Source organism: Drosophila virilis, chromosome 3, assembly GCF_030788295.1.
Source record: "Drosophila virilis strain 15010-1051.87 chromosome 3, Dvir_AGI_RSII-ME, whole genome shotgun sequence".
Classification (NCBI taxonomy): domain Eukaryota; kingdom Metazoa; phylum Arthropoda; class Insecta; order Diptera; family Drosophilidae; genus Drosophila; species Drosophila virilis.
In genome coordinates this window covers 6,153,168-6,177,937 of record NC_091545.1, presented here as the reverse complement: position 1 = coordinate 6,177,937, position 24,770 = coordinate 6,153,168, and the positions used below count along the sequence as shown (strand labels likewise).

Genomic DNA, 24,770 nt, shown 5'->3' with positions numbered 1-24,770 from the left:
TCTTAAAGGCTTTTAAGCTGAACTGAAATTAGGTGTTTAATGCACAACGAGCTTATCAATCAAAATGTATTCTAATTTATGCAAATCAAACATTTTCCCCAAGTAAATATTCTTTACAATTATAACGAAACAGAAAATTTGAAATTGATGCTTCCAAATAAACAAGTTTTTCCTCAAAAATATATTAGGAGGTACATATGATATTTTTACAAGAAAAAAGTCCATATGTTCTTTAGCAATTTGAAAAAATACGGAATGCAGCCTTGAATATGGGTCAAGTTTTGATAAGGCTATGCGTGTTTAATGTCCCTTTGCAATATACTTTTGACTTTGATATTTTTGCAGAATAATATTTTATATCACTTGATGCGATTTATGGAGCACAGGGAACAGCAAACAGACAGCAGACATCGACAGGCAAACAGCCGCTAACTTTCAAAACCAGAGGACAAGGCACAGCAGCCACAATGGAAATCAATATGTCAGTCAGCATAGAAACGGCGACAGGCTCTGGGTATATCATATCAGCAGCTTAAACGTTTAATCACGCGTAGACATTTGGGCGAGATAAATCCAGAGACAAATAAACCAGAAATCAAAAAATAAAAATTTTAAATCAGAAACCAGCGAAAAAGAAACACTCACAACAACATCATAAAAAGTAATTACAGGCACACGTATGTAGGCAACAACAAGAATCAGGCCAGCAACAACAACAACAATTGCTGTGACAAATCTGCAATGTTTATTAACCGTTGTTGTTGTTGTTGTTGTTATTGCTGGAGTGTTGCTTGCTGCTGCTGCTGCTGCTTGTCAAGCCGCAAAATGATCGAAGAGCTGCATATGAAAATGCGAAGCAATTGAGATTGATGGCTGGCCTGGACAGGCTCAGGGCTGGCTGTTGGCTGTTGTCTGTGGGCTGCGCGAAGGGGGCGTGCCACAACAGTTGTTATTATTGCCGTTGCTGCAGTTGTTGTCGTCGTCGTCGTCGTCGTCGTCATTTGCAGGGCCATTTTGCATTTGTCTCGACTTTTACATGAAAATTACAAAACTACTGGCAACAGATTTTATATTTGCGTAGGCTGCCGCTGCTGTTGCCAGCGGGGTGGGGGGCAGCGTGGCACATGCCAAAGGCAGCAAAATTGTGTCGCCAATTGTGGCAAGGCGGCATGCGGCGGGGGCCACGGGGCAGTGACGGGCACAGTGTCAAGCTGGCATGACGCATGTGCGGCAAGCGAGTGCCAAGCGCGCGGAATTCATGATCAATGACTGTGCACACACGCCACAAGCGGCCGCATAACCACAACACACGGCAATAATAGTGCAACCAGACAATAACAACAGCGGCAACAACAACAACAGCAACAAGAGCAACATGCAACTACAACTACAATCAGAGCAAGCGGGAGACACAAATTAATGAACACTTTGGTTGACATTTTAAGGACAAGTTCGGCGGCGGCATTTTACGTTTTGTTTTCGTTTTTTTTTTTTTTTTTGCTCTGGTGCGCGGCATGCAACAGGAGGCAGACGCAAGAGAGCTGAGGACATTCCATATATGTATACGAGTGTGTGTATTGAAAAAGTTTGATGGCGCTTGCAATGGGACATTGAGTAATTGCCAGAAGTTTTGAGGATTGAAAATGGGGCAGACTTAGAAGGTTGCTGGAGCCGTAAACCTGTAAATACTTAAGCAGCTAGTGGCATTATATTTAATATAAATGATAAGTATATTATAACTTCAGGGACTTTAAAGGGTATGTGATTTAATCCAATTAAACATAAGCGGAGTGTTTGTTGTTCAGCTCAAAGTCTAAGCCTTGCCTTTAATTTTATTTACTGCAGAACTACTCTGTTAATTTGAAATAAACATTATATATTCCACAGAAGCCTGAACCTAGCTGCATGCATGCAAAGTCGGGTTCGCAGTCAGTTGGTAATCAACAAATACTCGCCTGTCGAACATCTCTGAACTAGATTGTATCTTTTCATCAGCTGACATCTTTTGCCAGTGCATTTCTTGCAACCTAGTCACAACTGGCACAAGGACAACAGCAATATCGCTGGCTTCGCTGCTAATTAACTGGCTAACCGGCGATCTGGCCTGACTTTGTTTGACTCTGCAACATGGCCCAGAGTGGCCCGTGAGTCGCGACAGGGCTCAAAAGTCAGCCAAGTAAATGTGGGGGTGTTGAGGCCTAGAGGCAGCTCGCGGCAGCAACATCATGTATGTAATTCAATCAATTGAGCTGGCTGCAACAACAGTAACAACAACTGCAACAGCAACAGTCAATGACAATTGGGGGCAACACAGAAAGGCAAAGGCAAAGAAAAGACAAGGCAAGAAACAACAGACAGAATGAGAGAAAAAAACTGACAGCCTCGGACCGCTACAAGGGTCACCTAATCAATGGGTCTGTTGCTGCTGCTGTTGATGTTGCTGTTGCACTCAAGTTGCAGCAACTTGTTGCTGGCAGCACCAGTTGCTCTAAGTGGAAGCTCTTTGGAATTGTTGCACATTTGCGACTGCAACTGCAACTGCATCTGTGTGCAACTGCAATAGTGAGTGGGTGTTGCTGTTGCGGCTGTTGTTGCCGCTGTTATTGCGTGCAACGACAACAACATGTCAGCGGCAAGTGTCAAGTGCAGCGACGATGACAATGGCAACATTGCAATGAAGCTAATGAGCATCATTTACAGGAAAACAGGTTAACAGCAGGTTGCTAGAAACGAATGTGAAATGCAAGGGAGGAGTATTGCTGACTCACTTAGGATGTGTGGAAAACTAAGGATCAAATGGGCTTTTGGCAAAAAATGCTTAATAATCACTGAAAGTGTGTAAGGATCTTAGGAAGATGTGTAGAAAAATAAGGATGGTATGATCGGATAGGATCGGATCACAACTGGAAGGAAAAAGACGCTTTAAATAAGAATATGAATGACAGTTTAGGCTAAAGGAATACATCAAATACAATCTTAAATGTACCCCTAAGAAAAAGGCAAAACAAGAGCGGAAAGTAGGATGAACAGGCTGGGGTCAAATAAAACATAAAGAAATTTAAAATAGTTACAAAATAATAAATATAAGCTAAACATGTACTTACCCATACGAATATTATATTGTCACCTTTAGTAGAGAGGAGATAGTTGCTATTAATCCTATAACTGAAATAAAAACAAATACAAAATAAATAAAAATAAGAAGAGGAATGAAGCGAAAGTAAATTAGACAGAAAATGAGCAGAGATAATGTTTATAAGATTAGCAATTAGATACCACTTAGTATAAGGAAAACAATGAAAATGAGAATCCCAGAGTAGAGCGATATTGAAATATTTGAAATAAACGGGGATCAGAACTAAATCATTTACTAGTCAGCATACAAAGTTAACTATAACAACTAATAAAAGGTTGTCTATTAACATAAATAATACATAAATAATGTATATAACGTACCCAACTAAAAATAAAGGTAAACGGCTTTAAGACTTTCTTAATTCTAGCAACAATTGTGCTCGACTCACGATTCCAATTGCCAGTTGCCACGTTTTGGCCAAGTTTTTATTTGGCGACTCCAATTCGTTGGGCCATAAATCAAATGCCACAAACGAAAGTAAAATGTGCAAGTAATTACAAATTAAAAGCAAGACAACAAAATGAGAAAGGGGTGCAGAAATGCGAGCGGGGAAAATTGGCGACACTGCGAGGTGATTTAATGAAAAGTCCAAATGGAAAAAATTAAATTGAAATTACATAAAAAAAAAAAACAGAAGGAGAAACAAATCAAAAAACAACAGAAAGGAAGCGAGCGCGGGTGGGGAAATAAAGAAAATTAAAGTCACGGTTTCTAGCGTGTAAAGTTGTTGTTGTTGTTTTTGTTGCTGCTGTTGTGGCTGTTGCGACACTTGCACAGCAGCAAATCAACAACAACAGCAGCAACAACAACAACAACAACACTTAAACGTAGAATGTAAATGTCTTTCTGGTCAGGTTTGTGTTAGCCACAAAATCCAAATTGCCATCACAGCAACAAACTAACAACAACAATAAAAGCAACGACAACAAGTGCAAGCGGCAGGCAGCAGGCGGCATGCAGCAGGTTGCCAGTTGCAAGCTGCCTCATCAATTGATTAAATTTGCAGCGCATTGAGATACTTTGGCCAAGACGCTGATCTCGCCGCTGCCTTTCACTTAAGACTTAAAAAAAAGGCAACAGAGCACGATTTTTATTTATTTAGATTTAGATTTCGATTCGAATGCCCGCAACACACCGCACCGCACCGCACCGCGCCTCTCTGCTGGCAGCTCTTCAGCTCTCCATCAGCAGCAATCAGCCGGCAATTTGTTGTTGCTGTTGCACTCAATGTTGTTGTTGTTGTTGTTGTTGTTGTTGCTGTTGTCCAAACGCACAGAACGCAAAACGCAATTGAAATGTTTAGGCCGCGTCACCAAATCTACAAAACAATAAGCATGTTTTTGTCTTGGCCATTTTTGGCCATAGCAACGCTCTGATAAGATCTGCAACCGTTGCTGCTGCCGCTGCCGCTGCTGCTGCTGCTGGCTGGAGCCCACCAACAACGACAACGTCCGCATCCGCGTCGCCATCAACGCCATTGTGCGGCTGGCAAACGGCAGTCAGGTGTTGCTTTTATTGTTTTACAATCACCAACTGAAAAAGCCAAAAGCAATGGCCACGGCTATGGCTGGGACTCTAACTCAACGACTTCTTGGGGCTCATCGATAGCGTCTCTTGCTGTAACTTTCACAAAACAAATCTCAGCAAGGCTGGCTGGCTGGCTGGCAGGCAGCAGGCTCATGCACAGGCCATAAAAGCGCACCACAATTCAAATAAAATGAAAATAGAATCAAATAAACTTGCAGCCAAACAAAGGCCATGGTTGAAATAAAACTCCGCGCCACTGCCAGCTCGGGTCATAAAGAAATCCACAGCAACGACAAGTCGCGAACTACGATCGGGCCAAATGCAAATTTTTGTTTCTTTCTCAAATTGTTGTTAGCTGCCAACCCCGGGCCCCAACATGACCCAATAAAATGGACAGCACTGTAGTTGGCCTGCAAACATAGCCAGTAGCACAGGTCTTTGTCTAACTCCTTATGTTGCAATATCCGTGACGTTAGGATATAATACCATATATATTATAAAGAAAAAAATCCTTAGATCAGTTTCAGATCTTATCCCCAACTGGATCTCATAGACTGGATAGATTGATTTAAAATATATAATATAAATAATTGATAAATACGTACCGAATTCCATTTGGATATTCCTGCGGCTAATTGCAAGGTGCATTCAATCATGACGACACATTTAAAAGCTTCTTGCAATTATTAAAACGCCTCATGGATGATGACCTGGTTGACCAGATTAATTATTTAACATATGGTACACAATATAATTAATAAATATAGATGGAACATACCTATATCCATTTGGAGTTCCTACGTGTGAAGTGCATGCTGCTACGCTAGCACGCCGATACATTTATAAGCAGCTTGCAATTATAGATGTTGTTTGGTCAAGTAACAGCAGAGATAACACCGACGGCTGCGGACATCATCCAACAGCAGAAAATAACAATCATAATTACAGCCTAAGAGCAAATAGTTTTTTTGCGCGCTCTTTGTAAGCTGCTGTCCACTCTCCTTCTGAATTGCTTTGCTTGCATTGCTGCCCTTCGCTCTAACCGGCGAGCGTCTTATTGGAGTTTCGTTTCGATTCGCTTTACATATTGTCATAACCAGTCAGTCTTTCGTTTTGATCGCAACCTAGGCACAACTAATTCGAGTTGGCTGCCAAGCAACAATTTAAAACTTATAATTTCTAATAAGTGCCCTGCGCGGCAAATAAATCCATTTGAAAACTAATCTAAGTGTTTGAATTTCGCTGCACAAGCAGTTAGAATTAATTGGTTGCAAAAAAGCTTGCAACTACACATTTTGGTGACCCCGACGTGAATTTTTCTTTCTTTCATTTTTTCTATTTTTTCTTGTACTTCGTTCTTGTCGTGTCAACGGACAGTTATCAGTTCGGGCAAAGCTGTGTGGTGAGCCGTTTGCTTGCGCATCTGCATACAGTTGGTTGTTATACATAAACGCCGTAGCAAATCCCCGCTAATCGTTGCGCGCTATAACCCGCTATACGCTATCTCGCTCGAACGAACACTTGCGCGATCAGACTTGTATTGTAGTTCGGCTGTGTGAACCTTGTTGTGCGCTACATTCATAATGTTTGATGAAGGTGCAAGTGCAAATGGAAATGATGAGGCGACATCAGCTAGTCAAGTGGCGGTTGGAACCCAGGCTGCTGTTTTTAAAATAAAGATCAAGAATTTAACTGATCGACTCAATAGATTGTCCTCGGAACTTGATCCCGCTCGACTTCGCGATGTTGATGACTACGAGCTGCAAGATTACATAAGCATGGCATCTGACTTGCAGGCGAAATTTGAGATAGTCTGTGATGGTTTGTTGGAGGTGGATCATGCCAGCGTTGATGAGGATCTTCAGACAAGTTTTGAGTCAACTATTAGGCAGCTACGGCTGTCCCTTCAACGCGAGCGCGGAAATCGAAGCAAGGTTCAGCAGATTCCGCATTGTTCCACCTTCAATTCAGCCGCAGCCGATGACTCGCGTTCTACCTTTGTTGTTCCAAACCACTCTCGATTGCCTCAACTTAAATTGCCGGAGTTTAGTGGAGGCTACACAGAATGGGCCGATTTCTCGAACCTGTTCACCACGGTCATTGACAAGGATCCGTATTTGACCAACATTGAAAAACTCCAGCATCTACGGTCATGCCTTAAAGGAACAGCGCTGGATACAATTCGCTCATTGGAAATTTCAAACGCAAATTATGCTGCCGCTTTAGAACTGCTTGATAAGCGTTTTAATAACAAGCGTCTTATTTTTCAGGCACACATCTCTGAAATTTTGGGTTTGAGAAAGGTGGACAAGGGCGCGACTGCACAGCTGCGCGAATTTTCAGATAAGCTCAACTCTCATCTACGTGCTTTAAAATCGATGGGCAGTGTGGAACAGATCGCCGGTTGCGTCATAGTACATACGTTGCTGCAAAAACTAGATAGCGTTACGCAGGCTAGCTGGGAGGATGATGCGCCGTTGGACGTCATACCATCATGCGAGCGGTTTACAACCTTCATAGAGAGGCGTTGCCAAAGGCTGGAAAATGCGGATCACGCTACGGCAATGTACACGCCTAGCTCCCAGGTGGGCCAGAACAACAGTAGTAGAAGAACGTTTGTAGTGACTAGGAATGGAACGAGTGCTTGTGTGTTTTGTGAAGTCGCAGGCCACTCTATTTATAAATGTTTGCAATTCGCAAATTTATCGCCCTTGCTGCGCCTTCACGAAGCCAAGCGGCTTGCGCTGTGCCTAAACTGCCTGCAAAGGGGACATCAGCTGAGAGTCTGCGGCTCCAGCGCTTGCAGAGTTTGTGGAAGCAAACATCATAGCTTGTTGCATCTTGGCAACACAAGCAGTCACATCGCTGCTTCTAGCCCAAACAATGCTCAAGATACCGAAACTTATTCGTCATCCCAAAACACCTTGGCGGCACTTTTATCTTCGCCTCTCACTACCGCCCAGCATCTCAAGCACGATGTGGTCCTGCTTGCCACTGCCGTCATCAACGTGAAAAATCGCGCTGGCTCCTTGGTGCCTTGCCGTGCGTTGCTCGACTCTGGGTCGCAGTTGCACATCATCACCTCTCGTCTTGCTCATCAGCTCCAGCTGCGCAAATTCAAGTCAACAGCAATCGTCTCTGGCATTGGTGATGCAGCATTTGCGTCCGATGGGTTTTCGGTCAACATCAATGTCAAATCTCGAGTGTCGGAGTACTCCACATGCATCCCGGCCTTGATTGCACCATCCATCACCGATAATCAGCCTGGCTTCACTCTTGACCCTGCATCATGGAACATTCCATCAAATATACAACTAGCTGATCCTGAATTCTTTAAATCTCAGCAAATCGACATGTTGATTGGAGCCAGTCTGTTCTTCGATCTGCTATGCGTCGGCCAGATTAAACTAGCTGCTGGACTGCCGATATTGCAAAAGACTCGCCTTGGTTGGGTGGCTACGGGAGGTGCCTCACATGCTGGAAAATCATCATTCATGGCCATGAGATCAATGGAGAATCCAGATCTGCTGGTTGACTCGCATCTGCAGCCTAATACACAGATTGATGAATTAATCCGTCGTTTTTGGGAATTGGAATGCTGCACCGACCCTGAGTCCTTACCAAACAAGGAGGAACGCGACTGTGAGGCACACTTTCAGGCCAATTTTAAACGTCTGTCGACTGGCGACTATTCAGTTCGTTTACCGCTACGTCTAGGCATGTATCCGCTGGGTGACTCCTATCAACAGGCGGTTCGTCGATTCCTGAACTTAGAAAGAAAACTAGACCGTAATCCACTATTGAAACCCCAGTATGCAGCATTTATCAAGGAGTATCTTGACTTGGGTCACATGTCACTTGTTACCTCAGCTGCACTGGGCCAATGCAAGTACTACCTGCCACATCACTGCGTGCTGAAGGAGGATAGCACTACAACCAAGCTAAGGGTCGTGTTTGATGGCTCAGCAGTTACTACCTCTGGACACTCGCTGAATGATGCACTGATGGCAGGTCCTACCATCCAACCGAAGCTGTTTTCGATACTGATGCGGTTTCGTACATTTGCAGTCGCCCTGACAGGCGATATATGCAAAATGTATCGATGCGTACGAGTCGAACCCGCAGACAGTTATTTTCAATGTATCTTGTGGCGTGAGTCTCAGCATCAGAAGATACAGATTTACAAATTAGACACCGTCACCTACGGCACAAAACCAGCATCGTTTCTCTCAGTGCGAGCTATGCACCAACTGGCCATGGATGAGCAGAAAACTTTCCCTATTGGCTCTGACATTGTTAAAAGAGATTTCTACGTGGATGACCTCATTTCTGGTGGTAGCTGTGTTCAAGAAGCAATTGAGATATTGAAACAAACATCTGGACTACTCGCCAAGGGGAACTTTAGGCTGCGCAAATGGTGTTCTAGCGACACATCTGTACTCCAAAACATACCGGAAGAGGATAGAGAAACGCTGCTTAAGTTTGACGATGGCAGTGACATCACGAAAACGTTAGGCCTCGTTTGGGATCCCGCTTCAGACTGTTTCCTTTTCTCCTTCTCTCCACTGAGGTTGCCCTCCAGACTGACAAAACGGTCAATACTCTCCGCAATTGCTCGCTTTTACGACCCCCTTGGTCTTGTTGGTCCCGTAATAACAAAATCGAAAATTTTTATGCAGGATCTCTGGAGAGAAAAGCTGGACTGGGATGAGAGCCTGCCCGTACACTTAAGCACAGCCTGGGTCAACTTCTGCGCTGATTTTGAGTATACTCAGCAATTCCAGTATCCCCGTCGAGCACTCTCATCAGACAGTACAGTGGAGATTCACGGATTTTGTGATGCCAGCCTAAGCGCTTATGGAGCATGCGTCTATACAGTCTCAAAGTGCAATGGCAACACCAGCGTGCGTCTCTTATGCTCCAAATCGCGTGTCGCGCCTGTGAAAACCATCACGGTACCAAAGCTGGAACTCTGCGGAGCTGCATTACTGGCTCAACTTCTCAGCGAAATATGCCAAATGAAAGTGTTCGACTGTCGGTATTACTGTTGGTCAGACTCTGCCGTGACTTTGGCTTGGATTCGCAATGATGCTTCGAAATTCAATGTTTTCGTTGCCAACCGAGTCGCAGCCATCCAAGAGCTCACCACTGGAATGGAATGGCATCATATTCCCACCGAATTAAACCCGGCGGATATAATTTCACGAGGAGCGCTGCCTAGTGAGCTCTTCCGGTCTCCATTATGGGCCCATGGTCCGAGTTTTCTCAGTAAGGGAAAGGAAGAGTGGCCTGCCTCCTGTGTACCTGTCGAATCCTTACCAGAACTTCGACACAAGGTACTCCTCGGAACTGCAGCGCAACCGGATCTCTCGATTGGTTGCAAGTTCATCAATTCGTTTTCCAAGCTGCAGCGGGTCTTTGCTTATGTTTACAAATTTGTAAATCGAATCCGAGGAGCTGAACTAACCGTTGACCACTTGCATCATGGCACACATTGGTTGCTGCGGTCAGTGCAAATGGCTACTCTCAGCGATGACTACAAGGCATTGAAGGAAGGAAGGCATGTCAAACCGTCTAGCTCAATGGCCTCTCTTGCACCATTCCTTGACGACTTCGGCCTACTTCGCATCGGTGGACGGCTGAAAAACTCGTCGTTGGACTTCTCAGCGCGACATCCGATTATATTGCCCCGTCAGCATCCTGTGACGCGAGCAATCATAGTTTACTTTCATAAACGAAACTTACACGCTGGACCTCGCGCTTTATTGTCTTCGATTCGGCTCCAGTACTGGCCCATTGGCGGTCGAAAAACAGTCTCCAGTATTGTTGCCAAATGCATAATCTGTTTTCGTGCCAAGCCACGATTGGCCGAGCATATAATGGCAGACCTACCAGCTGATCGTCTTAATACATCGTATCCCTTTATGGTCACTGGCGTTGATTACTGTGGACCATTTTACTACAAGAACGAAGTGCGCAACAGGCCACCAGTGAAATGCTATATCAGTCTGTTCATATGCTTCGCTACAAAGGCGGTGCACTTAGAGCTTGTAAAGGACTTGTCCACAACATCGTTTCTAAACGCCCTAAAACGTTTCATCCTGACTCGCTCTCGACCTTCAAGGATCTGGTCTGACAATGCGACAAACTTCGTAGGTGCCAAGAACGAACTAGCAGATCTGAACCGCCTGTTCCTGAGAGACGAGCATGTCAAGGCCGTTAACGAGTTTTGCCTAACCGAATCAATTGAATGGTTGTTCATCCCTCCTCGCTCTCCGCACTTTGGTGGACTATGGGAAGCCGCTGTGAAGACTGCTAAGCACCACTTTTATCGATCTGTTTGCTCTTCCATTTTGGATTTCGATTCGCTGCGTACGCTCGTCTGCCACATCACGGCAATTATTAATTCTCGACCATTACTTCCACTTTCAGAGCATCCAGGTGATCTTGACGTCTTGACACCCGCACACTTCCTGGGTACAGCGCCATCTTCATCATACATTGAGCCCGATCTAAGGCAGCTTAACTTCAATCGGCTTAATTATTTTCAGCGCGTCACATATCTCCAACAAGTATTCTGGGCCCGTTGGCGCGAAGAGTATTTGACGCTTCTTCAACAGCGCTCCAAATGGCGCACTCCTCAGCCTGGACTCTCCATTAACGATGTTGTCCTTGTAAAGGATGAGAATCTACCGCCGCTGAAGTGGCCACTCGCCAGAGTGCAAGAGCTGATCTCTGGATCTGATGGGGTATCCAGAGTTGCTGTGCTTCAAACTGCGACTGGAGTCATACGTAGAGCTGTACGAAAGCTGTGTTTGCTGCCCAAACAGGATGATGTTGAAAGCCCTTGCCTTCCAACGGGGGGAGAATGTTTGGTCAAGTAACAGCAGAGATAACACCGACGGCTGCGGACATCATCCAACAGCAGAAAATAACAATCATAATTACAGCCTAAGAGCAAATAGTTTTTTTGCGCGCTCTTTGTAAGCTGCTGTCCACTCTCCTTCTGAATTGCTTTGCTTGCATTGCTGCCCTTCGCTCTAACCGGCGAGCGTCTTATTGGAGTTTCGTTTCGATTCGCTTTACATATTGTCATAACCAGTCAGTCTTTCGTTTTGATCGCAACCTAGGCACAACTAATTCGAGTTGGCTGCCAAGCAACAATTTAAAACTTATAATTTCTAATAAGTGCCCTGCGCGGCAAATAAATCCATTTGAAAACTAATCTAAGTGTTTGAATTTCGCTGCACAAGCAGTTAGAATTAATTGGTTGCAAAAAAGCTTGCAACTACACAGATGTGTTTGTGAAGATGTGTTCCCATAAATTGAATTGTTTTATACATATGAGACATCCTGGCAATGAAATCCACTTGGATAATCCAACGACAACTTGTCAAATTTATGCTGGCATGCCAACACGAGAATTGGAGCATGATATATATATGGGGCATTATGCTAGTAAAATCTATGCGGCTCTTATTGTATGCGCACAGCCGAGGTACAGAAATGTTGATACGAAAAGATAAAATAATACGCTTAATTTTATAACTCTAAATATGCCCGTCAATACCCAGTTTCCAACCACTATGCTGCCCAGAGTTAAGCATCATCATAACCAATTTGTGGCAGTTCTTCCACAACTGTCCACTTGTACAACTTTTCCCACATGAACTTGGCTAATTAACTGGGCACATTTTGCCAGTCTCGAAATTGTTGCCTACTTGCCCCATTTCGCAGCCAGCACAGAACCCATCGTGCAACGTGCCAACTTGCCGGCAACCAGCAACAAATGGCCATCAAATAAATCAGGCGGCTTTACACGGCACATGCAAAACACGTCGCCAACCCGTTCCAAGTCCCCTCGTTCCGTCCCAAGCGACCACCGTCCAATGTGGCCATTTCGGTTATCAGAGTGCGCGTTTTAATGAGTTCGAGTACGTTTTATGAGCGTGGCAAAAGGCAAACTCTTGAGAAATCCGAAAACGCACCAAAGTGGAATGCACACAAAAATGTTAGAATCTTGCCGCAATGATAAACTTTCGCAAAGGAAAGCAACTGAGATGGAGCTGGCAATGGAGATGGAGCTGGAGATGGAGACGAGCCAAGCAGCAAACACTTCAAGCAAAAAGCCAGCTCGAAAAGAGCTCATCATAATCAACTGCGATGGCGACGGCCTTATGATGATTGTGATTGGTGTCGTTGTCGTTGTAGCTGTTGTCCATTGTTTTTGTTGTTTTTGTTGCTGTTGTTGTTGTCGCCTCACCTGAGGCTGCTGTAGCTTGGCTGTCTTAGAGTCTGAGTCTGGCACGTACGCAGATACATTTGCAAAGATACAAAGACGCACTTGCTCTGCTCCGTTGGCACGTGAAGTGGCAAGCAGAACGCGACGGAATTTATGAATGAATTCAATGAATTTCTACAAGCATACAGAGTTCAAAAAGGGGGCAACACACACACACAGACCCATAAGTTATGCTACAGCTTTCAGTCTGTGCAGCTGAGCATACTACGCAGCATACTTTCGGGCTGCCTTGGCAACATATTTGTAATCAAGTCTCAGCAATCGTTGAGGCAACGTTTTGCCACTAGCAAATTAATTTTCAACTACAAAAAGAAAATCAACCTGACACAAAACCCGTTTAAATGTCGCAGCCATCACAAGCACTTCAAATACGCACAAGCGATGGCATCGTCTTTGATGTGTGTCTCGAGGTCGCCCAGCAAATGGGTTTGACCCACAGCTGGCTGCAGTCGGAGCGCGGGGATTTGAAATGCAGCGATGGCCCCGATGACGATGCCAATGTGATGCCACTGAACCGAGTTAGGTCCGATATATTTAAGCTCGTCCTCGACTGGTGCCAGGCTGTGCAAACAGTAGACACGCCATTGGAACACAAGGAAATGCTGCAGCATCAACGTTCCCTATTCCAGCGCATTCTCACCGAATCGAATGCCACCGACTCAACCATATTTGAGCTGATCATTGCGGCCGACTATCTGAACATTGACGGTCTCCTGCAGGCGGGCACTCAGCATGTCGCCGATGTGATCAATGGTTGTGACAGCGTCGAGGCAATTAGAGAGCGCTTTCATATCATGTACGAGGGCGAAATAGACGAATAAGCACCAAATGGGTACACAGATTATGCACACATTCAAATTATTTAACAGCGTATTAAATTCATAAGTACATCAATATATATGCCCATTTGAAGGTTATTGAAATTTTATTAAATCGATTCATGATGCTAATTGCATGCTCTGCCTAATTTGTGTGCTTTGAATGAGTAGTCTAACAGTCAGAGAAAAGCAAAGAGCGTTTTCTTGCGAGTCAGTTGAAGTGTTGCGATTATATAACACACAAATTGCCCGTAAATCAAATAAATAAACTACGATAACCCAAACCAAAATTCGAACCATAATTTTCTTCAAAAATGACTTGGCTTAGAGTTCGAAACTTCTAAAGGGAGACCCAGCCCCGGCTATGGCATTTGTCTAAGCTTATTTAATAGAACCCAATTCTAGCGCGCCTTTTGTACATGAAAATATTTAAGATTAACAATATTTTCAGTGGTACAGGCGCGCGAATATGATTAAAAAATTGAATTTTGAAAAAACATTTATGACAAACCAAGTTTGGAACCAAAATCTGCATGAATGGATGTGGAATTTTCTTCGAAGTGTGAACAAGAGACAATTTTGATGATAGATGAAACTGATGAAGTATCTAAAAGAACATAAAAAAACAAAGATGATAAATTAATGGAAATGAACACGAATATGAATGAATTAGTATTTCATAATAAAAAATTTTTAACTTGTTATTCGAAAGTGAGTATATACTTACTTGCTTTCTTCAATATTTGCTGGAGTTGGTAAATATATTCGATTCGGTAGATTCGAAAACATTAGCTTGATATAAAACAAACTTTACGAGCTTGATAATTCTTATTAGAAAGATATTTCATTAATTTATATATATTTTGTTTTGTAAGTAATTAAATCTTTATTAAATCTCAATTTGTCGGTGATTATTATTCAATATTCTTTTGTGTTTTTGTTTTTGTTGTTCGTACAGTTTCATTCTGTGTCTTCATACTTCGACTGTCTACTCTTAATTTGCTAATTTACTTAACGTGTCATTTTGCAAATCTTCACAACGGATTCTGCCTAACTTTGGGCTTTTACAAATGTTTTCTTGTTTTTTTTTTTTTTTCAGCCTAGATCTGATCAAGTGCTATTGGCTACTTGCTCTGACTGCTGTTTATTTGTTGTTCGTGTTTTTTTTCTTTTTTGTCTTGTGGTGTTCTTATTTATTGCTACAGTTTTTCATTTCATTTTCTTTTAATTATTATTTGCATTTGTTGTCTTTGCAACGGCAACTGCAAATTTTGTTGTTAGAGTTGAAGACAGAATTCGAAAGGACAGTGTGAAATGCTGTACACAAAGTTGCATTTAAACTAAAACTCGTCGCTAGTTATGGATAGGTAGGCTCTCAATCAACGCGGGGGCTCCTGTTGTTGTTGTTGTTGTTAGTGTAGTTTGTTGTTGTTGTTGTTTTTCTTGTACACTAAAAATCGATTCATAGAAAAAGTGTAAATTATGCTATCCCATATTGATAGTTGTATGTATATAGCGTCAACTGCTTCAGCTGCTTCTTCATCTCATATAAATAGTTGTATACATATATACTATATAGTTTGTATAGATATTTAATGTATATGTATAATTATATATATATAATTGTATGTATATATATATATATTTGCAATTTATATTGCTTAACTCTGACAATGCAACGCCTTGAAGCAAGAGACAGAGAGTGTGAGAGACACGACTTAGATTCGGTTTGAGAAACTGGCAGCTGACCTATTTGTGCTACTAGATCGTAACTCCTCGCCATATATATATGACGCAAGCCTCGCGAAATCAAGCAAAAGCTTTTTATTCGAGTCAACTCGTTGACTGCCCTGAAACAAGTTTTTACTTTACTCTTTAGTCTATTTATTTTTTATTTTTGTCTTTTACTTTAAATTGTGTGTTTGTGTGTGTGTTGTTTGCTTTAGAAATATGAAACTTGCAAAGGAAGCGCCAATTTATCTTTAAACTAAGTTCGCTTTTTCTTTCTCTATTATTTGTAGAGCTTAATTTCTTATTAAATGTCCTTTGAAACTGTTTATATTTTTGTTTAGCTTTTTAATTTTAATATTCACGAGCACGCGCGAGCATTTGAATTTGCATTTCAATTAATTGTAATTTGTTTTTCTTTTTTTTCGCAAATTTTTTTTACAATTAGGAATTTATATTTTCATTATTTTCTTTCTCTTTTTTTTTTTGGATTATTCATAACTATGTGAATGCTGGAGTAAAAGTTTCAGTTTCTCATTTTAATCATTCGTAACTATTCGCAACTCGGTTTACAAAATAGATATTTATTCAACATTTAGTTGATGTGATTTTTATTTTTTGTGGTTTTAATTTATTTTGTTTGGTTCCATCTGCTTCTAAAATCTTACGTGACTTACGTGTTAAATTGTTACGTCGTTTTCACTTAAAAAACTTCATACTGGGTCCAACTTGCTTCAGTTTGTAATTCCTGATATTTTGTTGCCATATTATTTGTTACAAATTTATCGATCGGTTGTTTGTTTTTTTTTTTTTTTTTGTTATGAAATTTATCCATTCCACTTATTCTTTGAGCACGTTGCCTTATCTTTGTGTCCTCATTCCAACTAGAGTTGTTGTCATTATTTATGGCTTTACCTATTTTTCACAATAAGTTTTCAAGTTTTATGCAATTCGGCGATATGTATGTACATGTTATATACAAATCAAATGTTAAATATAAATTATAATTAATTTAAGAACTGAAATAAATAATAAAACCTGGCAACAGTTTTTTCTAAGATGTCTTTCAAAAAAAATTGTAATTTATTTTTCAATATTTTTATGTTCTTCTTTTTAGCTCTATTTTTTAATGTGTTGTTTACGTTTAGGCTTTTTACAATAATAATAAATTTAAAAATATAATATATATATATATATGTTTGTTTTAGAACTGTTCGCATTTTGTATAATTTATATTATTATTTGCGGTGTTTTTGTTTTTTTCTTTCTTTTTTTTTTAATTTGTAGTTGGCTTAATTCAAAATCTAAAAATGTATGGAAATCAGCAGTAAAAGTAAATTTATGCTTAAAGTTTAAGAATTTCTCTCTCTCTCTGAAATTGTTATTTGCTTGACTTGTTTTGTGGTTTTAAGTTAATGTGTTAATATAAATGTAATTTAGTTTAAACATTTATCCAATGTATAATTTAGTTTACCTTTCACTGTTATATAATATAATACATAATTGCCATGACTGAAGAATTAACAAATCGACTTAACACATCTACACAAGACGAATTGATATTTTGATTTGTATCTCTCAAATCTATTTTGGGGGAATTGCCAAAAAAATTTATTTACATACACAATCAACAAAAAATAATTGTAGAAAAAACACAAAAAATACTACATACAGAATAGAACTTAAAATTAGAAAAACGAGCGGAATTCGCAATCAACAGAAAACCCTAAAAAAATAAAACATTTCAATTTGAATTGCATCTGCTTCTTCTTACTAAATTTTGCCATTTGAAAATTGTTATTTGCCTTTCTTCTTCTTATTGTGTCTTATCGCATTTTTTATTTTTAAACTTTCTTTTTTTTTGTATTTTTTTGTGATTTTTTGTTGGTTTTTTTTTTGTTGTTTCTTAATGTTTTGCTTTTAAATATTTGTTGACAATTTTATGCTGCACAAAATACAATTGTTTGGGTTGTTGTTGCTGTAATTTGTTGGAAAGTTGCTGCCATTGCAATCGTCATGGCCTATGGAATCTGCAAGGTAGAAGAAAATTGCGAAAATTGCAAAAGTTAAGATTAGTTTTACGTTTCTGCTGCAAAGTTAAAGCCCAAAGTGTGCAACACTGCGTAATGTTTGGATTAGATTACACTTTTTGATTAAGATAGAGCCAAGCAGAGAAGTTAGTTGGAAACATGATACATAACTAACATTCAAGCGGTCTGGCAACGCTCTAGTGCATATTTTGATTAACAAGGGCCACCACTGTACATTTTATTGCAAATATTTTTAGTTTGTTTTTCGTTTTTAAGGTAACAAAAATCCACTCGGCATGAAAGTTTACACAGCTGGCAACGCTTTTGGGATTTTAGTTAGCTTTTGACTTTGGTGCGCTGCATTTAAAGCAGTTTTAAATATGAACTAGAAAACTGGAATTTAAATGCATCAAAAGGCAGCACTGGTATGTATAAAGGCAATCTGGCCACTCTGAGTGTCAGCTTCAGCTTTAGATTTTAATTTTTACCAGAATTCAAATTTATAACTGTTTTAGACGAAGCACAAGAAACTAATCTGTCTGGAAACGCTTTTTAATTAGAATAAAAGTTCGAATTTAAAGCTATTTCAGACAAAGCACATTAAAGTTAACGACTAGCTGCTGTAAGAACTGTCTGGCTACGCTTTATGTAAATTAAAGCCACTTTTAGACATTAGCAGCCACTTAAAAAAGTCAAGACTGGCTTTTAAACGGTCTGGCAGCCGTTTAGAAGAAATTAAATGTTTAGTTTTGCCACAAACGTAGCTCTTTGACGTTAGCTTAAAGTATTTTCAGCCTTATGACCTAACTTTGAAGTCATCTTAAACTGGTCTGGCAACGCTTTTGTTGCTTGTTGAAACTTTGCCAGCTTATTGGGGACTAGTTGTAGCTGGTGCTTGCGCGTGCATGGCCTGTCTAATTTGTTGGACCCCAAAGCCCAAAACTTGCGGCGCTTGGTTAGTTAAAGCATGTCGCGCGTGGGACTTTAAAGGAGAGCTGCGACCACAGAATCCAAAAGCCATTATAAAAGTTGACTGCCCCCCACTGCCCACATGGCAATAAAAAAAACTGCAGCTGGAAATGGAAATAGAAATGTCGAAAGAAAAAAGAAAAAAAAAAAAAGAGAACGACAAAATGCAGTTAGCAAACGCAAAGTCCTTTGTGGCAGCACATATATCGCAGGAACAATGCAATGGGGCATGTGGACAAGTGGAAAAGTGGACGCTTTAGGGTGGGGCACGTGGAGCCCGGAATGGGATTGGTCAGTGGCAGTGAACTGCACGTGACACTTCATTGGGCATTTGGCAATTTTGCGCTTGGCTCAGTTGTCGATTTTGGTTCGGGTTTGAGTTTCGAGTTTGTTGGCCAAGGTTGAGTGAGTTGTGGCATTTGGGCACGGTTTTGTGTTTAATTACCTCGTCAGATGGCGACTGCCCTCGTGGACTGCCATTTCGGAGGACTTGAACTCGTTCAGCTCCTTGCGTATGGCAGCCTTATCCTTTGGCGTCAGTCTTGTCCATGGCTTGTCCGCCCGTCTATCGTAATCGTGTGCCTGCGTTACCTCAATGTAATCGTTGAAGCGTATGATCTTCTTCTCCTTGAGCTCCTCGACGGTGGGCCGAAAGCTGAGTTTACGCAGTAAATACGATTTCTTCTCCTCCTTCTGCTTCTTCTCCTCGGCGGGTGATTGAGCTGATGATGTTAAATTGTTTTTGGTGAGAAATAGATCATTTAGTTGTTGGGGTGCACTCACTTTTTAGAATATTGCGCTCCACCAGCTCCTCGGCGGTGGGTCGCATTGATAGCCGTCGGATTAGGCGCGCCCCAATTGCCTCCTTGGATTCCTTGATCTCATTGTCGTTGACCTGATGCAATATATTGCGGTTGATCAGATCCTGTTTGTCTGGTCGCAGCTGCAGCTTCAATGACAGCGACTCCTTGCGCGCCAGCTTGGCCAGCCGTGTATTATCATTGTCATCGTCCCGATAGACAATGTGACCATCGCTCTCATCGCTATCGCTGCTGCTCTCCCTTATCACAAACGGTCGCGTGTTCTCCTTGTTCTCCACGGTGCACGGCAGTTGGATATTGAACATTTGCTGCCTGCTGTTGAGAATTGGTTGAACAGATTAGTTAATTACCATACTGCGTTTTTTTTAATTACTATCATTAGGCTGGTCACATTTAACGCACAGTCGCACATACAATCACAGTTATACATCAAAAGGACATGCAGCAAAGCCTAAAAAAGCACTTTCATCTCTGCAATCTCGCTAGCGCAATTTCACAGATTTATATACAAACAAACACACACACTCGCACACCAACACACACACAGTATGCTTAATTTATTCATCTTCCTGCATAACTCTCTGGCACATGTCCTTAAAGTTTTTTGTTGCTAGCCAAATGCTTTTGCCTGCTCTCGGATTTATCTTTTCCCTTTTTTTTTTTTTATTTTGTTCCACCAATTTGTTGTTGTTTTTTGTGCTTTTCTTTTTAACGACACGTGTGCGCACATCTGGCAACTCATTCGCATACATTTGCCACAGTCATGCATGTGTGTGTGTATGTATGTGTGAATCCGTGTGTATGTGTGCTTGGCTTTGTACTTAAAGCTGTCGCTTGGCCGAGAAGCCCGCCCGGTATGTTATATCCTGTCAGGCGCATCCGCAACACTTTCGCATTAAGCGTATATCTTGTGTGTGTGTGTGTGTGTGCGGGTGTTTGTGTGTATTTGTGTGTGTGTAATCGTATCGTGTCTATGCTTGCCACATTACCATGCAAAACGAGTTGAAGCGAATTATGCAACACAAGTGCCGCTTTATCAATACCCTTTCGCAAGTCATCTTCAATCAGAAGTGCCTGCAAAATGCACAAGGCCCAAAAGCAGATTTAAGGAGTCTAAACGTAAGCTATATTTAGGGAGTCCTACAAAGGTATTAAAGTTATCTATTTTAAGTATGATAATCGACTATGTGATACTGGTTTGCAGTCTGAAAACAGCTTGTTTTTAATAATATTTAAAGGAGCTAATCGGTAGTTCAGTAGTCGTCAATTCCCTTGAAAACTTTACCTCTAAGTCCGTAAAAAATATACATTTTTCCCGATTTACATCAAGTTGGTTTGTTCTAAATTCTTTATACTTTGTATGATTATATCATATACTACGAATAAATGGTCAAAAGGACCGCTGGACGGAAGGACATACCACCAAACGAATGTACTCATAGCGAGCTAGTATTACGGGCGAACTGCTGAGAGAATGTGATATATGTTGACATATTTTAGGTTAAGGTTGAGGTAGCCAAGCGAGTTCTTAAGTTCCTAAGCAAAGTATAAACATAAAGAAAACAGGTAAATAGGTTGCTTTCTTTCATTTGTTGCTGGTTCTTTTTAAAAATATATTTATATTTTTTTTATGTAATAGCATGTTTGCTATCTTTTAATTTTTAATTTCTCGCTTCGCTTCTTGCGCCTGCACTGACACTTCCCCAAGACTACGCTTCTCTCTGTATACTCCTATTAATATGCAGATTACATTATCCATGCTAGAAGATTAGCTTGCTACAGAATATGTTATCATGTCACAGATGCGTTTAGTAAAGGGATTCAAAGACATTCTCATCCCTTTTGCTAGTTAGTCTAAGGTTCTAAATATATATATATTTATTTCTCGACAAACTGCTCGCTATTGGCAACAGGGTACCAAATTTTATTCGCAATGCTCTACATGGTTTATCACCATGGTAAAGGACTGTCCGTTGTTCGGTTTCTCGCACAATTTATGATAAATATGTTAAGAATTTTGCATTTACGTACAGTTGCTTCGCTTTTACGCTTTGTTGCAACTGTTTTGCATATTCTTTTCATTTTTTTCTTCTTTTAGTTCCTTTCAAGGCTCTTTTGAGCCAATTGGGGCGTGGTTAAGGGACTCGCATGTGCGGCTGCCACCAATCGAGTTTCGATTATGCCACATCGTTGGCTACAGAAATCATCTCAACTTGTAGCACTTGTCATCTGTCAACGTTTTTTATATTTATCCGCAACCAACAATGAAAGCCACTTCTGGATCCCAATTTATTGTACTTTAATTTTTTGTGTGGGGCCTTATTTTTATATATGTTGCTCTGACATGCGGTGACAAAGAAATTAAATTAAGGCATGCTGTGTAATATCATGTGCTTCATAAGGAAGTTGAAAGCCCGTGTAGTATGCAATGAAAACTTGTCTCGCAGTGGTAACATGCAGCGGCGTTAAAGAAAATATAATCAACTAAAGTAAAAGAAAACTTTTATCATAAAAACAATACCGACACAGACACACACACACAAACGCACACACACAGAGAGATATTTATGTGTACGACATTGAGGGTTTGGGAGTTCAGCGGATAGGAGGCACATGAGAAAATTAAACTTAATGTCAAACAACCAAAAGTTAGTAATTTAATACTAAAGAAACAAGAAAGAAAGAAACAGTGTGCCCATGTTTGCTGTTGAGTGTGTGAATGTTTCTGCTTCTTCTCGTTTAAGTGTTGTTAAGTTCTTGCTTTAATCAAAACACATAACCGAAATATGATTGTTAAGGTGCATGGGGATGGCAATTGGAGAGGTGGGGTATTGGGATATTGTAGAGGATTAAAACGCTTCAAGGACTATGCAGGACAATACAATTTTCGTCTGAAAAAACTTGTAAAATAAATCGGAAAAATATAAAATAAGAGAATTTCCGTTTGTAATTTTATAAAAATTCTTTGCCTGCATTAAACTTGAAGTTGAATTGTTTTTGGGTGTATTGGAAAATGAAATTCTAGCGGGTTGTCACAACAGAGACAGAGACAGAGCAAGAGAGAGAGAGAGAGAGAGAGGAATAGAATAAGTGAGAGAGCGCGAAGTAAAGTAGTCTAAAAAGCGTTTTGGCATACGTTTCACATAACAAATAAATTAGCTAAAAAAATGTTTACCATATTCTAATCCGTGGTCGTAGTATAGGCCTGATTTCGGTTCAAGAACGTATACGGGTTGTATTTTTGGTTGATTGATTGTATACATATTGTAGAGATTGTATATAGTAGAGTTCGAGTTGTAGTAGTAGTAGTTGGATAGGGAGCAGATGAACGTGTTGAGCACGCGCACACAAGCAAAACAAACAAGAACAAAACAACAAATTGATTGAAAAGAAAAATAATTTTGGTTTTTTGTTTTAAGATTAAATTGCAGAACAATAAATTTAAGATATTATTCATTTGGTTAGTTTTGTTGTGGCAGCAGAATGAAACAAGTGGAGGGAAGAACCGCCCGTAACATGATGAGTACAGAGAGAGAGAGGGGAGAGATAGAGAGAGAAAGAGAGAAGAAAGATAAGTAAAACAAATTCAAACTACGCAAAACAAAGAAAAAGAAACAAATCAAATGGAACGCAAGAACTATAGACACTAGAGCTACACAGTTGACCAGCGACTTACTTGAGCGAATAGTTGTTGCCCGCCGCATCCTGACGCACCACGAGTGGACGCTGATTGGCCGACTGTTGAGCCGCTGCAGCGGCTGCGGCCGCCATGGAGCCAATGCCGCCATTGCTATTGGAAATGGCAGCAGCTGTTGCGGCGCTGTGATGCTCCTGTGTGGGCGTGACTGGCGTGGAGGCGGAATTGGCATTGCCGGAGATGCCGACCTTTTTCTTCAGCGCTGACTTGAGAGGAACTGCATTTGGTTTTGGCTCTTTGGCTGGAATTTCCTCGACGCGCTGCGTATCCATGACGCGCACATGATTGCCGCCATACGGCGCGTACTCATCATCCGAGTCGAGCTCGTCCTGGTCGGGATCGTGATCTGTGTGTAAAGGCAAAACAGTTGTAGACAGACCAGAGAGTTAGTTAAATAGTTGGGCAACTCGGTCACACTTTGGTTTGATTTTTTAGTTTTGTGGGAGCGGGGCGGGGGGGCACTAGCATAATTTATGAAGTGCGCAGTTGTAATGAGCTGAAGCTAGCTGATGTTTCGATTGGTTAACTTTACCATCATAGTCGTAGTCCTGCTGGTAATCCTGATCGTTCATTGCGCCTGGCCCGTGCGGTCGTCCAGCGATGAGCGTCGGGCTCGGCGTGGAGAACATCGGCGGCGGTGGGATGGGTCCAATTTCCGATACCGGTATCGGCGGCTCTGGCAGTTCGCTGAGCATCACGCCCGGCGGCAGCTTGCCGCCAGCATATGGCGGTGGTGTGCTGCCCGGCGGTCCACCCACCATTTTGCCATCGTCGCCGCCATCTACAAAAACGATTACAATCAAGAATCGGGGCAAAATAAGGAGCGAGAGAGACAGAGAGGCAAAACGATAGAGTGAATGAGTGTGAATTGTTTTTTTTTTTTTTTAATTATTTTTTTCGCTAGCCAATGATGTGAAGGTATGCGTGTGTGAGAGTGTGCAAGTGTGTGGTGTGAGATGTGTGTGTGGTGTGTGTTGTGAGAGAAGTGTGGGGGATTGAAACCTTTCGATGGAAACCTATTTATCGAAACGTTAAAGATAGTTGAATTTAATTGAGGGCAATCTTATATATTCCGATAAGATAGCAGCAAGTGAGCGATCAGCTATCGATAAAAGAGCTCCTCTCTAAACATAAAGTATCGATTATTCAATAACCTAAGAAATTACGTTAAAAAACTATAGACATCGATTGTCAATAAGCCGGTTGATTGAAACAGTTAACGATAGTCAAATATTAATTAGGGTAATAATAAATCGACTGATAGCTCTCTCATCAAATGAATCCTCAATTATTAACAAAAGGGTAGCACCATAAACAAAAGAGATCGATATTAAAAGTTTAGTTTAGTTTGAGGGAAATCAAATTGATTGTTATCGTTTACATAAAAAATATCGATAGAGCCAAAATCATTAGCATCAGAAACGATAAGTATCGATTGCAGATAAGCCTTTTTTTACCGATAATAATCGCAAGTCAGTGCTCAATTAATTCTATTAATATAAGTGAGCTTTGCCAAAGACAAAATAAGTTGCAATACGAATCTATCAATATTGATTGGCTAATAATTATCGGTAATCAACTGAGACTCAAATTAATGCCTTATGAGAATATAAATTAGGTTTCATTGCCTGTCAAAACTAAACTGGGGTATTTTGTTTAATAGAAACTACATCCAAAAAGGATAAAAGCTACTAGTATTTGTTAGAATTTTTGTTAACTGTTGAATTTAGCAAATCCTAGAC

General features: G+C 41.0%; 3 protein-coding genes across 18 annotated transcripts in view; 2 read left to right on the top strand and 1 right to left on the bottom strand.

Annotated features, from left to right (window-relative positions):
* The first annotated feature begins 5,862 nt into the window (after positions 1 to 5,862).
* Positions 5,863 to 11,841, top strand: LOC116650639 (uncharacterized). The gene is made up of 2 exons (XM_032434847.2): positions 5,863 to 11,035; positions 11,096 to 11,841. The coding sequence occupies exons 1-2, from the start codon at positions 6,247 to 6,249 to the stop codon at positions 11,545 to 11,547; spliced, it is 5,241 nt and encodes a 1,746-aa protein (XP_032290738.2). The 5' UTR covers positions 5,863 to 6,246; the 3' UTR covers positions 11,548 to 11,841.
* Positions 11,842 to 13,306: 1,465 nt separating this feature from the next.
* Positions 13,307 to 13,786, top strand: LOC6624564 (S-phase kinase-associated protein 1). The gene has a single exon (XM_002046537.1). It carries the CDS (start codon positions 13,307 to 13,309, stop codon positions 13,784 to 13,786), a length of 480 nt encoding a protein of 159 aa, XP_002046573.1.
* Positions 13,787 to 14,838: 1,052 nt separating this feature from the next.
* Positions 14,839 to 24,770, bottom strand: part of LOC6624298 (phosphatase and actin regulator 2) — a 135,777-nt gene continuing 125,845 nt past the window's right edge. For 8 of the 16 annotated variants that reach the window (XM_015175623.3, XM_032434853.2, XM_015175624.3 and 5 more), the window contains 6 exons: positions 23,561 to 23,809; positions 23,008 to 23,374; positions 22,507 to 22,536; positions 19,294 to 19,646; positions 18,956 to 19,232; positions 14,839 to 17,541 (listed from right to left, as the gene is read on the bottom strand). In XM_015175623.3, the coding sequence (XP_015031109.1) occupies positions 17,526 to 17,541; positions 18,956 to 19,232; positions 19,294 to 19,646; positions 22,507 to 22,536; positions 23,008 to 23,374; positions 23,561 to 23,809 (1,292 nt within the window). In that variant the 3' untranslated portion in view covers positions 14,839 to 17,525. The remainder of the gene's footprint in view (positions 17,542 to 18,955; positions 19,233 to 19,293; positions 19,647 to 22,506; positions 22,537 to 23,007; positions 23,375 to 23,560; positions 23,810 to 24,770) is intronic. The other 8 variants (XM_015175628.3, XM_032434854.2, XM_015175625.3 and 5 more) reach the window with 4 other exon arrangements.